At 53.4% G+C, this 13,637-nt stretch overlaps 2 protein-coding genes across 3 annotated transcripts in view; one reads left to right on the top strand and one right to left on the bottom strand.

Moving 5' to 3' along the window:
- The window catches only part of LOC123763843 (zinc finger protein 271), a 463,457-nt gene that overhangs the window by 53,430 nt on the left and 396,390 nt on the right, over positions 1–13,637 (top strand). Inside the window, exon 3 of one of the 2 annotated variants that reach the window (XM_045751159.2) lies at positions 9,674–10,378. The exons of the other annotated variant lie outside the window; for it this stretch is intronic. Coding sequence (XP_045607115.1) covers positions 9,674–10,378 — 705 coding nt within the window. The remainder of the gene's footprint in view (positions 1–9,673; positions 10,379–13,637) is intronic. 2 annotated transcript variants of the gene reach the window in all.
- LOC123766522 (uncharacterized) overlaps positions 1–13,637 on the bottom strand; it is a 409,922-nt gene that overhangs the window by 135,472 nt on the left and 260,813 nt on the right. The window lies entirely within an intron of this gene.

Genomic DNA, 13,637 nt, shown 5'->3' with positions numbered 1-13,637 from the left:
TGTCTATTCTTAAATCTTTGCAACCATCCTTCACTTGCTCGAAAATCTGGAATGTTCATCTTTTGTGCAAATTTATCGGCTGCTGTCTTAATGGCGTCGCCGCCAAGTGGCATCCCCACAGAGCGCTCCTGGTTAAACCATTTATACACAGCTTCGTCCAAATTCGTATTTGCAGAACCTTTTATTGTTTTCCTTTTATTTAATGCACCACTATCACTCGAAGCAAGAAACTTCCTAATATCATCTTTCTGTCTCTTGATATCACACACCGTACTTTTCCCGACATTAAATTCTGCTGCCAGCCTAGTAACAGAGTAGCCACGTTCATGTTTCTCTATCATGTCTAATTTCTGCTCAATGGATAAAAAACTTCTCTTCCTCTTTGTGAGATACAGCACGATTAGCAAGCCCTTGAGACATCTTGTTGTATATTAATAAAGCTGTAGTCAAAGAAATGGTAAATTCCACGATTATTCTTTCACTGGCGGACAAACACGTCACTCGCACGCAGACAAAGCTAACGGCACTGGGTGCCTACTGTATGAATGCAGACTAGGTCTATACACCCTCCAGTAGGCTGGTGTTTAAGCCAGATCCAGTAACATAAATTTATCTCAAATATTGGATTTACATCATATTATATAATTTTAGGTTATATATTTAGATTAGTAACATTATTAGGATAATAAGAGATATAAAAAACTTATTTTAGAACTGATTTATTAATTTTATTATTTCGAAGCCATAGTCACTGAACTGTGGCGACGAAATGAAACGAGAAACGCATGGTGTGTGTGTACAGGGATTAGACCCGTCCACTCGCTCACGCTGGAGTTGTTCCAATAACAAATAATTTCTCAAATAGCAGATGTCTATCATATTATAGTATATTTTCGGTTTTATTTAGTTTAGTTTAATTAGGATAATAAAAAGCTATTAAAGCATTGGTTTTAGAAATGATTTATTAGTCTGAAACTTTCAAAGTCATGGGTCACTGAACTATAACGACACAGACGAAGGAAAACCAAGTGAGGTTTACAGAACAGTATTCCCTTATCTGTCCACCCTCACTCACCTTGTTTTATCACAGAAAATGTCTATAAGGAGATTTTACGACATGTAGCTAGCTAATCACGCTTCAGCCTTTAAATTAATTTACAAAGATACGTCTGCCACAAATCAGTGAACGAAAATTATGGAAACTCGATCGTTCATTTGTGTGAACCACTCTGGCTGGTATCTGGTTCATGTGGTTGACTTGTTGTGTGGACCATTCTGGCTGGTGTTTGGTTCATATAATTCACTTGTTGTGTGGTCCACTTAATTGTGTGATGCAACTTGTCTTATGAAGGAATTATTAATTGTAAACTGTGATAGAATGAGACAGTTTTTCACAACTCTGTGAACTCTGCAACATCGTAAGTTTGTGGACTCACTTGTGCGGCCCACTTGTGCGGTCCACTTGTGCGGTCCACTTGTGCGGTCCACTTGTGCGGCCCACTTGTGCGGCCCACTTGTGCGGCCCACTTGTGCGGCCCACTTGTGCGGCCCACTTGTGCGGTCCACTTGTGCGGTCCACTTGTGCGGTCCACTTGTGCGGTCCACTTGTGCGGCCCACTTGTGCGGCCCACTTGTGCGGCCCACTTGTGCGGTCCACTTGTGCGGTCCACTTGTGCGGTCCACTTGTGCGGCCCACTTGTGCGGCCCACTTGTGCGGTCCACTTGTGCGGCCCACTTGTGCGGCCCACTTGTGCGGTCCACTTGTGCGGTCCACTTGTGCGGTCCACTTGTGCGGCCCACTTGTGCGGTCCACTTGTGTGATCAAACTTGTCATATGAGGGAATTATTAATTGTAATCTGTGATGGAATGGGAAAGTTTTCCACCAGTCTGTGAATTCTGTCTGGACATCGTAAGCAAATCCGAACATCCCCCGCTTCGGCCAACCATTGTTCGTCGAACCGGGTGAGTAAATTCGGCCTGAAAAGTGCGCGAACTAGCCGGAGATTTGTTGAATCAGGGTACGTTGAATCGAGGTTGTATTGTACATATATATAACCTGTGTATATAGTGTAACAACAGCAAAAGTATTTGTTTATTGTTTTATGAACATAATAATTGAATCACTAATATGCACACCATAATTTTGAGTACAGCGATGGTTCACACATTTTATTATATAAATATACCACAATTCACTGTATGGAATAATATTACTGCAAAAAAACTAAGAAAAAATCAGAGACATTGAAATAATTAGGTAATAATATATTTGTGGCAACTGCCGTCTGACAGCTCGGGCGGAGTAGACCTCGTCTGGCGAAGGCTCTGTCAACGCCCCTTTTCTGGGGGGAGCCCCGTCGGCTCCCCGGAGCTATCCCAGGCTGATATGCTAATGTCAGACTTCGGCATCAGTCATGTGTATGGAGTTCTTAGGCCTACCGGGGACCACGGCCAGAACCGGGCCCCCTCAGAGAGGCAAGGGGAGCAATGGCCTATAGAAGCCCCCGTGTGGTTGGAAGCATTCTATGTCTGCCATCGACCGGAACAGGCACCCAGAAAGGTAAGCGCCTCAAAACAAACCCCTATTCTGGTTAAAATTGCTACCAAAAACCGAACTAGTGGATAGAACTCCCCAACCGAAAACAAGCAAACTAGTGTGACGTCACACACCGCCGCGCCGCTGTCTGCGCAGCTCCCCCCTCCCCGGGAGGGGGAAGGGGGAGCCCCAGACCCCCCGTGCCGGCTACCCACACCTTAGTTCTTGAGGCTGATGCTATGGGCGATGGTCGTGTGCTCTGGCTCCGGTGTCGCTACTGTACTGTGCCTTGTGTGTGGTGTTGGTTTTGTGGGTGCGAGAGCCAGGAGTTATCTTCAGTACTCGGGCTGCATGCGCCTAGGGCTGCCTTCCCTAGGTGCCCTGTAAGTACTGCCCTTGGGGCTTGGGGCCACCTTCCACAGGCTCCTCGGGGTCTGCCTCTGCTGGTCTGTTTTACCTTTCTGTTTTTCGGCCGCCTGTTGGGCTCTTGGGTGTTCTGTTCTCCCTTGTTAGCGGCAGGTAAGAGGCAGTTTGCACTGGTAGGGGCGCAGGGTTCTGCTCAGCTTGTAATTCCCGACATCGCGGCCGGCTCTGTTCCTTGGGGTTCGCTGTCCTCTTGTGGGGTTTTGTTTTTCTTTTTGTTTTTGCCTGGTGGGGGGTTCTGTCATTTTATTCAGTTTGTTTTTGCCCTTCCACAGTTCTCCTCGATGGCGCCCCTTGCTAGGTCCCCGTGAGTGTACACGTCCCTGGGGTTCAGCTTTAGAAGTTTGCTTGGTAGTTTTGGGTGCCGGTTTGCAGCACCCTGCCTGGGACTACCTGAGCGCGAGTCCTCTTAAAGTAAACGCTCAGGACCCTGGGAATCTCCTAGGGAACGCGTGGGTCCGATGGATGTGATCCCGGAGTCCCCACTCGCTGTGTGCGAGTTTGAGGGTTGCTCGGTTCCCTTGTCTCAGGGTGACCCTCATTGTTTTTGCCTCTGCCACGCTGCCTGTTGGGTCGGTGATACTTTCGACCCTGAGTCCTGTGAGTGTTGCTGCTTGCTTGTGACTCAATTTACCCAATCCTCTGATGATTCTATTCGGGTACAGGCGGCGCGTGCGTTGCAGTCTAGGTTTCGTCTGTTGCAACGCACTCGGTTGGTTGCTCCCCCGGATGCCCCGGGGCTGCCCCGCTTTGCTTTTCGAGACCCGGACTTGGGGGTGGGGGGCGCTTCGATCCTGGTTCAGTCCGCGCACCTCCTCGTCCTTCCCCTTCTGTTCGTTCTGGCCCCCCCCCCCCATGTGCTTCCGGCCCCGAAGCGTCTGAGGGTTTCGGGGTCGGAGCAGGGGTTACTTGATCTCAAGACTTGGGCAGCTTCGGGGGGTGCCCCATCCGGGGGGGGGGGGGGCGGCAGAGGCATTCGAGTCTTGTCTCCCGGCCGAAGCTTCAGGGTCTGACCAGTGGGCCTCCCTTCCTCCAGCTCTTCCGGCTGCTCCGTCCTTGTCTTGTGGGGTCGGGGCTTGGGGAGAGGACTCGGCCTCGGGTCCTGTGGTGAAGGCCCTCGAGGCTGGGGAGGGGCTGACTTGGGGGCCTTGGGCCCCGCTGGACCCCGCTGGATCCCCGCCTGGGTTTTTCTTCCCTCTGAGCAGGGCTTATTGTTACAAGGAGTGGGGTTTTCTTTTCCCCCCTCTGCGTACGAGTTGGATTTGGCGTCGGCCCCTCCCCGGGTTCGGTTCCGTGTTCCCCCGGGTACGTCGGTTCCGTCCTTCCGGAGGTTTTCGGCTTATCGCATCCAACCTGGTGTGGTGCGAGCGGCCTTTGCAGCTTACCTCCTGCGTGACCCGGATTATGCCTCGGAAATGGATCCGTCCACGTTCAGGTTTGGGACTTCGTTCCCTTTCTGGCTCCGTTACGAGGTTCCGGAGTCGTCCTGGCTAGCAGACTGCCCCTTGTTTGGTCTGGATTCCTGGCATTCCTTCTGTCGTTCCCGCACGCTGGAGTGGCGGGAAGCTTCCACGGTGCTTCAGGTTTTCCTGGGGGCGAACTTGAGTACCTGAATGAGTGCTTGTTTGCCCCTGCCCTTCCCCGCGATGTGGGCGTTATTCAGCTCCATGTGCAGGTTCCCTCCCTTTTGGCGGCGTTCGTTGCGGAGGACTTGCGCGCCCGGGGCCTTTTGGCTTCGGCCTTGCGGTTCTTTTCCCTCCTGGAGCTGTCTTCTGATTGGCTCGTGGAGGATGTGGGGACGCTTGGGTCCGTCCCGGGGTCCGGCACCTTGTCCTCGGCTGCGCGTTCGTCGGCTGCCTTGTTGAAGCTGTTCACGCTGATTTTGCGGGATGCGGTTTCCCTGTTTTATGCTTCCCGTCTCGCTGTGTCGGCAGATGGTGCTGGGTTCCTCCGTGGAATCTGCTTGGGCTCTGGCTCTTAGGCGTTCTTCACCTTTTTGTCCTCTTCTGTTTGAGGAGTCGGCCGTGGCGCAGTTTATTCAGGCTGCGTCGGCGGCTTGTCGTCTGATGTCGGACTTGTTGGTTTTCCGGGGGTCCCGGGGTGGGTCTTCCCGGAAAGGTCGTGCCAGGGCTCGGGGTTCCTCTCGTTGTGGTAGGCCTCTGGTGTCAGGTTCGGGGTTGGCTCCTCCTGCGGACCCTCCCTCGTCTGGTCGGTGCGGTGTTCGCGCTGTGCGGGGTTCTGGGTCTCGTAAGGGTCGCCGGCCCTTTCGCGGTTTGCCCCCTTCACGGGGCGATGGGGGGGGGGGGGGGCGGCTTGCACTGTTCGCCCGCGCCTGGTCCCACGATTCTTGGGCCTTTCGGGTCGTGTCTCGCAGCCTGCGGTGGCGTTGGGTGGCCCCTCCCCCCTTTGGGGGGTCGGGGCTGGCAGGGCAGGTTTCTTCCCCTGCGCTCTGTCGAGTCGTCTTGGAGTGGGTACGCTTGGGCGTCGTCGAAACGACGTCGTCCCTCAGATGGGCTTCCCGTCTGTTTCCGGTTCCGAAACGGGACTGCGCGGACCTGCGGTTCATTCTGGACTTGTCCCGTCTGAACCCCTGGGTTCATTGCCCCTCCTTTCGGATGACTACGCTGTCTCAGGTTCGGCTCCTCTTGGAGCCGGGAGCTTGGATGATGTCCCTGGACTGGTGCCCGGGACGCTTATTGGCATGTCCCGATTCATCCGCGGTTCAGGGACTGGCTCGGTTTTGTTGTGGGGCGTCTGAGTTACCGCTTTCGTTGACTCCCGTTTGGGTTGAACCTGGTTCTTGGTGAACTGGAGGAAGTCCCATCTGGTTCCTTCTCAGGTTCGGACTTGGCTGGGTCTCGTTTGGGACTCTCGAACCGCCTCCTTGTCTCTCCCTCCGGAGTCTCTCCTGCGGCTGCGGTCCCGCCTTCGTCTGTTTCTGGAGGGCCCTCGGGTCACCCAGCGGTTGCTCGAGGGGCTGTGCGGGAGCCTGAACTTCGCGATGGTAGTCTGGTAGTAACTCAAGATAACTCAAGATACCCGCCGGGGCGGGTTTGGCTTCGACGGCTGTTCTGGTTCCTTCGGGGTTCCCCCTTCCGCCTCTCTCGCGATCGCAGAGTTCGACCCCCTGGGGCCTTGCGTCGGTTGCTGCGTCACCGGCTTCCTCTTCGGGTTTTTCGGGGTTCAGTGCCTTGGCGCCTACCCGAGCCCTCGCTCGATGTGTACATGGATGCGTCCTCTCTCGGCTGGGGTTTTGTGACCAGTGCTCACCAGGCCGGCCAGGGGCGTTTTGATCCGTCCTTCCGTCGAGCTCACAGCACGGTGCGTGAGTTCGCGGCAGTGTGGTTTGCTCTGGGGAGGATTCGGGTGGCCCGCGGATCGACGATTCGACTCCATTCGGACTGCTCTCCGGTGGTTCATTGCCTGAACCACGAGGGTTCGATGTGGTCCTTGTCTCTTTGGGGTTGGTCACTTCGGGTGACTCGTCTGCTGAGTTCTCAGGGTTTGGCTCTCCTGGCGGTTCATGTAAGGGGTGTGTCCAACATCTTGGCTGACGCCCTGTCTCGCTTCGTTCCCCTCTCCACGGAGTGGACGGTCGACGACGAGTCCTTCCGTTGGCTTTGCCAGACGTTCGGACGCCCCGAAGTGGACCTCTTCGCGTCGGCGTGGTCGCGGCGTCTTCCCGTTTATGCGGCGCCCTTCCCCGATCGCGAGGCCGTCGGGGTCGATGCCTTTCGGCTAGACTGGTCGAGGTGGGGGTTCCTGTACCTTTTTCCCCTGTTCGGCTGTTGCTCCTGACTCGCTTAGAGACTTACCAGGGGAGAGTTGTCCTTCTGGCCCCTTGGTGGCCGGCCCAGCCTTGGTTTCAGGCGCTGGTTGCTCGGTGTCTGAACCCGAGGGTTTTCCCCGCGGCTCCGCCTCTTTCAGCAGATCGGGCCGGTACGTCACGTGGCTAGTTCGATCTTCTCCTCGAGTCTTCGCGTATGGTTTTTTTGACTCGAGTCTATCATCATCTCTATGGTGATCAGGTGGCCTCCTTGTTGGTGTCCCACCTGAGGGCTTCTTCTCGGCAGCAGTATGAAGTTTCCTGGCGGTCCTTCCGTTTCTTTTTGCGTCTTCGTCGTGTTAGTTCCTTGTCTGTTCGGGTGGTCTTGTCCTTCCTCTCGTGGTTGTTTCAGGACCGTCATCTTATGCCAAACACTGTCGCTTCATATCGTGCGGCGCTGGCGGAGCGGCTTCAGCTTGCTTTCGGTATCGATGTTACATCTGCGCCGTTTTGCAAGCTGTCTCGTGCATTGTTTCACCTCCGGCCTGCTCATGTGTCGCCTGAGCCGTCCTGGTCTTTGGACAGAGTGCTCGCTTTCCTTTCGTCTCCTCATTTCGTTGTGGCCCCTTCGGTCTAGGATTGTTTTTCCAAGGCACTTTTCTTGTTGGCTTTGGCCTCTGGGGGTCGGGTAGGGGAGCTTCATGCTCTCCTCCGGCGCAGGGGTTTCTGCTCTTTTAGTCGTGGTGATTGTTTTGTTCGTTTGCAGCCGTCTCCTTCTTTTCTGGCGAAGAATGAGAGTGCTGCGTTCCGGAGGGGTCCATGGGTGGTTGATGCTTGGTTGGTCAGGCCGGGGGTGCATCATGTTTTGTGTCCGGTTGCAGCGCTTCGCCGTTATTTGCGCGCCACAGCTTCTGTGTCCGGGGACGCGCTGTGGGTTGATCCGGTTTCCCTTCTTCCCTGTTCGCAGGTTCGGGTCTCTCAGGTCGTCCGCAGGGTTATTAAGTCCAGTCAGCCTGTGGTCTATCCCCGTGCCCATGACATTTGTAAGTTCGCGGCTCTTGCTGCCGTCTTTGGGAATATGTCTTGGTCTGATATTCGGGCGCGGGGATTTTGGCGGTCGAACAGGGTCCTGGCTGCTCGTTACCTTGTGAATGTCCCTGGGCCTCGTCGGGCCTGTGTTGCTTTGGGTCGACGGTTGCAGCCAGTTGTCTCGGCTTCGAGTTGAGGATTGAGCGACGACCGCCTCCCGGGTAAGTCCCTCTTTTTTCTGTCTGTGGGTAGTTAGCTCCGGGGAGCCGACGGGGCTCCCCCCAGAAAACCAGCGTTGAATGTAATGAAACGCCATTTTCTGGGTGAGTCCCGGAGGCTCCCCGGCATCCCTCACTCCCTCCGGTCGGCGTTTTTTCGCGTTTTTGACATCCAGCCTCAAGAACTGAGGTGTGGGTAGCCGGCGCGGGGGGTCTGGGGCTCCCCCTTCCCCCTCCCGGGGAGGGGGTAGCTGCGCTGACAGCGGCGCGGCGGTGTGTGACGTCACACTAGTTTGCTTGTTTTCGGTTGGGGAGTTCTATCCACTAGTTCGGTTTTTGGTAGCAATTTTAACCAGAATAGGGGTTTGTTTTGAGGCGCTTACCTTTCTGGGTGCCTGTTCCGGTCGATGGCAGACATAGAATGCTTCCAACCACACGGGGGCTTCTATAGGCCATTGCTCCCCTTGCCTCTCTGAGGGGGCCCGGTTCTGGCCGTGGTCCCCGGTAGGCCTAAGAACTCCATACACATGACTGATGCCAAAGTCTGACATTAGCATATCAGCCTGGGATAGCTCCGGGGAGCCTCCGGGACTCACCCAGAAAATGGCGTTTCATTACATTCAACGCTGGTTTTTTGCCACACTTCCCTACCCTATTGCGGCTAAAATATGCCACCTACGATTTTTTTGTTATTTTTTTCTGTGATCAGGGAACAAAAATGGACACTTCTATAAGACGAAAGAATTTTTTGAATATTTTTTTTTTGTTGCGCCTGTGGGTGTGACTTCCATTTGGGCCCCTAGAGGTTTGAGGGTTAAAGGTTGCTTGCTCCAGCTTGGGGTTCATGCTGTTTGCCCTGTGGCTGCTGTTCGCTCCTCCCTGCATGCCACTTGGAGTGCTCTAGTGGATATGCTCTTTGTTAACCCTGTGTCCCTCAAACCTTGTTCCTGGGCCTGGTTGTTGCAGGCTGTATGGCGTGTTAAGTATAACCACACTAATGTACATCTTTGGGCACATAATGTCCACATGTTTGCAGCACCGTCACTTTCTCTCTAATACGTCATTGGCGAATATTTGGGCTCATAGTTTCTGATACTCGGAGTGCTCTCATTTTGAAACTTCCAATATCTTTGAGTTGGTTGTCTTTGCACTGAGTCCCTATTGGGTTATCCACATTTTCCCTTCATTTCCCATGAGCTTGGTTAGCCCTGACTGATTTTGTACTTTTCTAGTTAGTTATACTACTGAAGGGATCATCTTGGAAATCCAGAGTTGACTGTTTTGAAACATCTCTGTCAGGTGTGTTCCTCGTTAGTTCCCCATTCCTGCCCATTACCCTTCTTCCAATGGACTGGAAAGTCGTGCAGGTGACTTGGGATGCCGTCTGGTGGGAAGTGAGTGTTGCCAACTAGTGGGTTATTTTGGCTAGTGAATGTTTACATTGTTTGGGTGAGGGTTGCAAATGTTGTCCATGTAGTTACTTGTTTTGGAGTACTCTTGTATTTCAGTGGTTTTTCCCACTGCAATGTGGTGATCAACTTCAAAATTCTAGTTATAATCTCCAGTAGATGCCTGTAAGTCATTAGAGCCTGGTGTGGTATATATGATTTAGAAGTTTCCAGGAGGGTAGCTTAATGAGATACTGATGGACCCACCAAAGAAAAGCATTTCCTTACATTAAACTCTTGATTTTTCCACAGAATAACAACACACTAGAGACGTGTTCAGTCTGTTCCGGCATTTATGATGAAGCTCTGCATCGGCCGCACTTACTGCCTTGTGGCCATTCATTCTGCACCCAGTGTATGATTGATGCTCTCATGAATGGCCAGGTGACCTGTAACAGTTGTCATACCTGGCACATGGCCACAAGTGCTGTAGAGTTCCCCATCAGTTATGATATTGAGGCTCTTATCAAGAAATTTAAAAGTGCTCAGGTTACACCAGAGGGTTCAGTGCCTGCAAAACTCTGTCAACCTTCTCCAAACGGTGTCAGCAAGAAGTTACTGTGCAAAGTGGAAGAGCAGATAAACAAAATCAGCAGCCTCATTACTAACTGTGAAGAGGCACTGTGCCAGCTGGGGGAGTACCGGGGGCAGCTGAGGGACTGGAAGACTCACCACTACCAGCTGCAGCACAGACTCTATGGTCTGGTAGAGCAGAACAAGGCAGCCATAAGGCTACTGGAAACAGAAGATACCAGTGTTGTGGGTGTGACAACACAGGGAGAGGCTGGAAAGAAACACCTGCAGTCCATGCTGGAGAGTCTCAAGACCGTCAGCACCACACCGGACACTGACAGAACTTTGAACAAGGCTTCTGAGTGCAGTGGGGAGGCTGAAGGTTGGCTCCAGAAGTGCCAGAAACTCTTCCCGGATGCCAACACTGTCAACACCTCATTGAAGGTATGCTTCTGAAGGTCACATTGTTTTCACCCATCTGAATACAGTAATTCCTATACATACATGTTTAAGCTATGAAATATAAATAATGCCTGAATTATTTATATTTCACTTTTCTAGTGGGTTTTCCAGTGAATTAGCACTTTTCCAGTGGGACCCCCTTCTGCTCCCCGGAGCTTATCCAGGCTGACGGGGATATATTAGACTTTGGCATCAGTTAGTGTGAATGGAGTTCTTAGGCCTATTGGGGATCATGAGCCAGAACCTGGCCCCCTCAAAGATGCACGAGGAGTAATGGCTTATAGAATTGCACATGTGATTTGGAGCATTCTGTGTCTGTCATTGACCAGGTCAGGCACCCAGAAAGGTAAGCATCCCAAAACAAACCCCCTATTTTGGTTGAAACTCTACTGAAAGTTAAACGAGAGGACAGAACTCCCCAAAGACAAATGAGCAAACAAGCATGACGTCACCATGTGCAGCGCTGCCATCTGTGCAGTTCCCCCATCCCCCTCACGTCGGCTACCCACACCCCAGTTCTCAGCTGATGTGCTTGAGGCTTGGTCGTGTGACTCCGGCTTCTGATTTTGTGTTCGCTGTGCTGTGCCTTGTGTCCAGTGCTGTCTTCAGGGTGGTGCGTGAACTGGGAGTAAATTCGCAGGTGCTTGGGCTGCATGTGCTTAGGGTTACCTCCCCTAGGTGCCCTGTAACTACCGCTCTTGGAGCTTGGGGCCATCTTCCACAAGTCACCTTGGTATCTACCTCTGGTCTTTTGCTGCTCGGTAATTGACCGCCCTGAGTGTGCTGAGCTGGGGGGGTTCCCCTCCTCTCTTGTTTACCTTAGGGTAAGGGGTAGTTTGCACTGGTTGGGGCATGCGGTACTACACAGCTTGTTATCACCTATTATAGCGACTGGCTCTGTTCTGCCTTGGTATATTGATTGTCCTGCTGGGTTTTTGGTTTTCCTGCCAGGTGGGGGGGGGGGGGTTGTAGGTTCATTGCCCCTCTCTATATTTAGGTTTATACACATATTTGTGTTTCTGAGTGGTAACCCTTGCTAGCCCCCCCCCCCCCTCGGTAAGTGGACATGTCCCGGCGATTTAGCTTTTAGAAGTTTGTTTGGAAGACTTGGACGCCGATTCACAGTACCCTGCCTGGGCTTACCCTTACTGATACCAGTCTAAGGGGCCTGGGAAACCCCGCGGGGGCACAAGAGGTCCGATGGATGCGACCCCTAGGTCCCCTCTCACCTTGTGCGAGTTTGAGGGCTGCTCTGTTACCTCGTCTCAGGGTGACTCTCACCGTTTTTGCCTCCGTCATGCTGCCTGGTGGGTTGGTGACACCTTCAAGTCCTGCGAGTTTTACTGCTTGTTTGTGACTCAGCTCACCCAGTCCACTGTTGACTATCCGGGTGCAGGTGGCTCAGGCGTTGCATGCTAGATATAGGTTGCTGCAATGCACTAGGTTTATTGCTACCCCGGAAGCCCCGAGGCTGCCCTATTTTTGCTTATAGGAACCCGGACTTGGGAGTGTTGGTCGCTTTGGCCATGGTTCAGTTCGCACCCTAGGTTTTCCCCTGCTATGGTTCATTCTGGTCACACACCCCGCCCCCTGCTTTTGGCTCTGAAGCGTCTGAGGGCTTTGGGGTGGGGCAGGGTTTAGAAGGTTCTAAGACTCGGGCAGTTTCAGGGGTTGCCCCCCGCCCTGGAAGGAACACCTTGGAACACCTCAGTGCGTGTTTGTTCACCCCTGCCTTTCAGCAGGATTTGGCATTATTCAGCTTCACATGCAGGTTCCCTCCCTTTTGGCTGAACTGGTGGCTGAGGACTTGCGCACTCATGGTCATGATGGCTTCAGCAGACCATGAGTGCGCAAGAGGTCATGCTTCTGAAGCCAGCAGACCATGGCTGGCAAACAAGCCATGGTCTGCTGGCTTCAGTTTTGCAGTTCTTTTCCCTCCTGGAACAGTCTTCAGATTGGCTTGAGGATGTGGAAGCGCTTGGGGCCATTCCTGGGTCTGGTGCCTTGGTTTCGGCATTACGTTTGTCATCTGTGCTGCTGAACCTGTTTGCGCTGATCCTGTGGCATGAGAAGTCGCAGTTTTTCACTTCGTGTCTAGCGTGTTGGCAGGTGGTGCTCGCTTCCTAGTTGTAATTTGCTTGGGCCCTGGCTCTTAAGTTTTCATCACCATTTTGTCCCTTGTTGTTTGTGGAGTCTGCAGTTGGGCAGTTCCTGCAGGCAGTCTCTTTTAGTTGTCGTTCGATGTCGGACCTGTTGGGCCTTCGAGGATCCCAAGGGAGAGGGCGGAGGGTTTCCTCCCGGAGTGATCGTGCCTCGGCTCGAGGTGCCTCTCATCGGGGTAGGCGGCTGGGGCCAGTTTCTGGGCTGGCGCCGCCTTTGGACCCATCTTCGTCTGGTCGGCGCTGTGATCGCTCTGTGCGTATGTAGGGTTCTCGCAAGGGGCGTCGACCACCCTTTTACAGTTCACCCAATTGATGGACAATGGTAGGAGGCTCATGTCGTTCACTCATGCCTGATCTCGCGATTTGTGGCCTTTTCAGATCTTTTCAGACGGCCTGCGGTGGCGTTGGGTGGCCGGTCAGCCGAGCACTGGGGAGCCGGTCGGCCGAGCGCTGGGGAACCGGTCGGCCGAGCGGACAGCACACTGGACTTGTGATCCTGTGGTCCTGGGTTCGATCCCAGGCGCCGGCGAGAAACAATGGGCAAAGTTTCTTTCACCCTATGCCCCTGTTACCTAGCAGTAAAATAGGTACCTGGGTGTTAGTCAGCTGTCACGGGCTGCTTCCTGGGGGTGGAGGCCTGGTCGAGGACCGGGCTGCGGGTACACTAAAAAAAAGCCCCGAAATCATCTCAAGACAACCTCCTCCTTCGGGGGGTTCAAGGCTGGCGGGGCAGGCCTCTTCTGCGCTCTGTCGGGTCATCTTGGAGAGCGTACGCTTGGGTGTGGTCAAAACGACGGCATCCCTCAGGTGGGTTTCTCATCTGTTCCCAGTCCCAAAATGGGATTGTGCAGACCTGCAGTTCATTCTGGACTTGTCTGTCTGAACCCCTGGGTCTTTTCCCCCCCCCCCCCCCCCCTCCTTTTGGATGACTACTCTTTCCCATGTCTGGCTTCTGTTGGAGCCAGGCCCTTGGATGATATCTCTGGACCTCCGGGATGTGTATTGGCACATCCCGATTAATCCAGGGTTCAGGGACTGGCTCCGTTTTGTTGTGGGGCTTCTCGGTTACTACTTTTGTT

Source organism: Procambarus clarkii, chromosome 5 (assembly GCF_040958095.1).
Source record: "Procambarus clarkii isolate CNS0578487 chromosome 5, FALCON_Pclarkii_2.0, whole genome shotgun sequence".
Lineage (NCBI taxonomy): Eukaryota > Metazoa > Arthropoda > Malacostraca > Decapoda > Cambaridae > Procambarus > Procambarus clarkii.
This window is presented reverse-complemented; position numbering and strand designations above follow the sequence as displayed.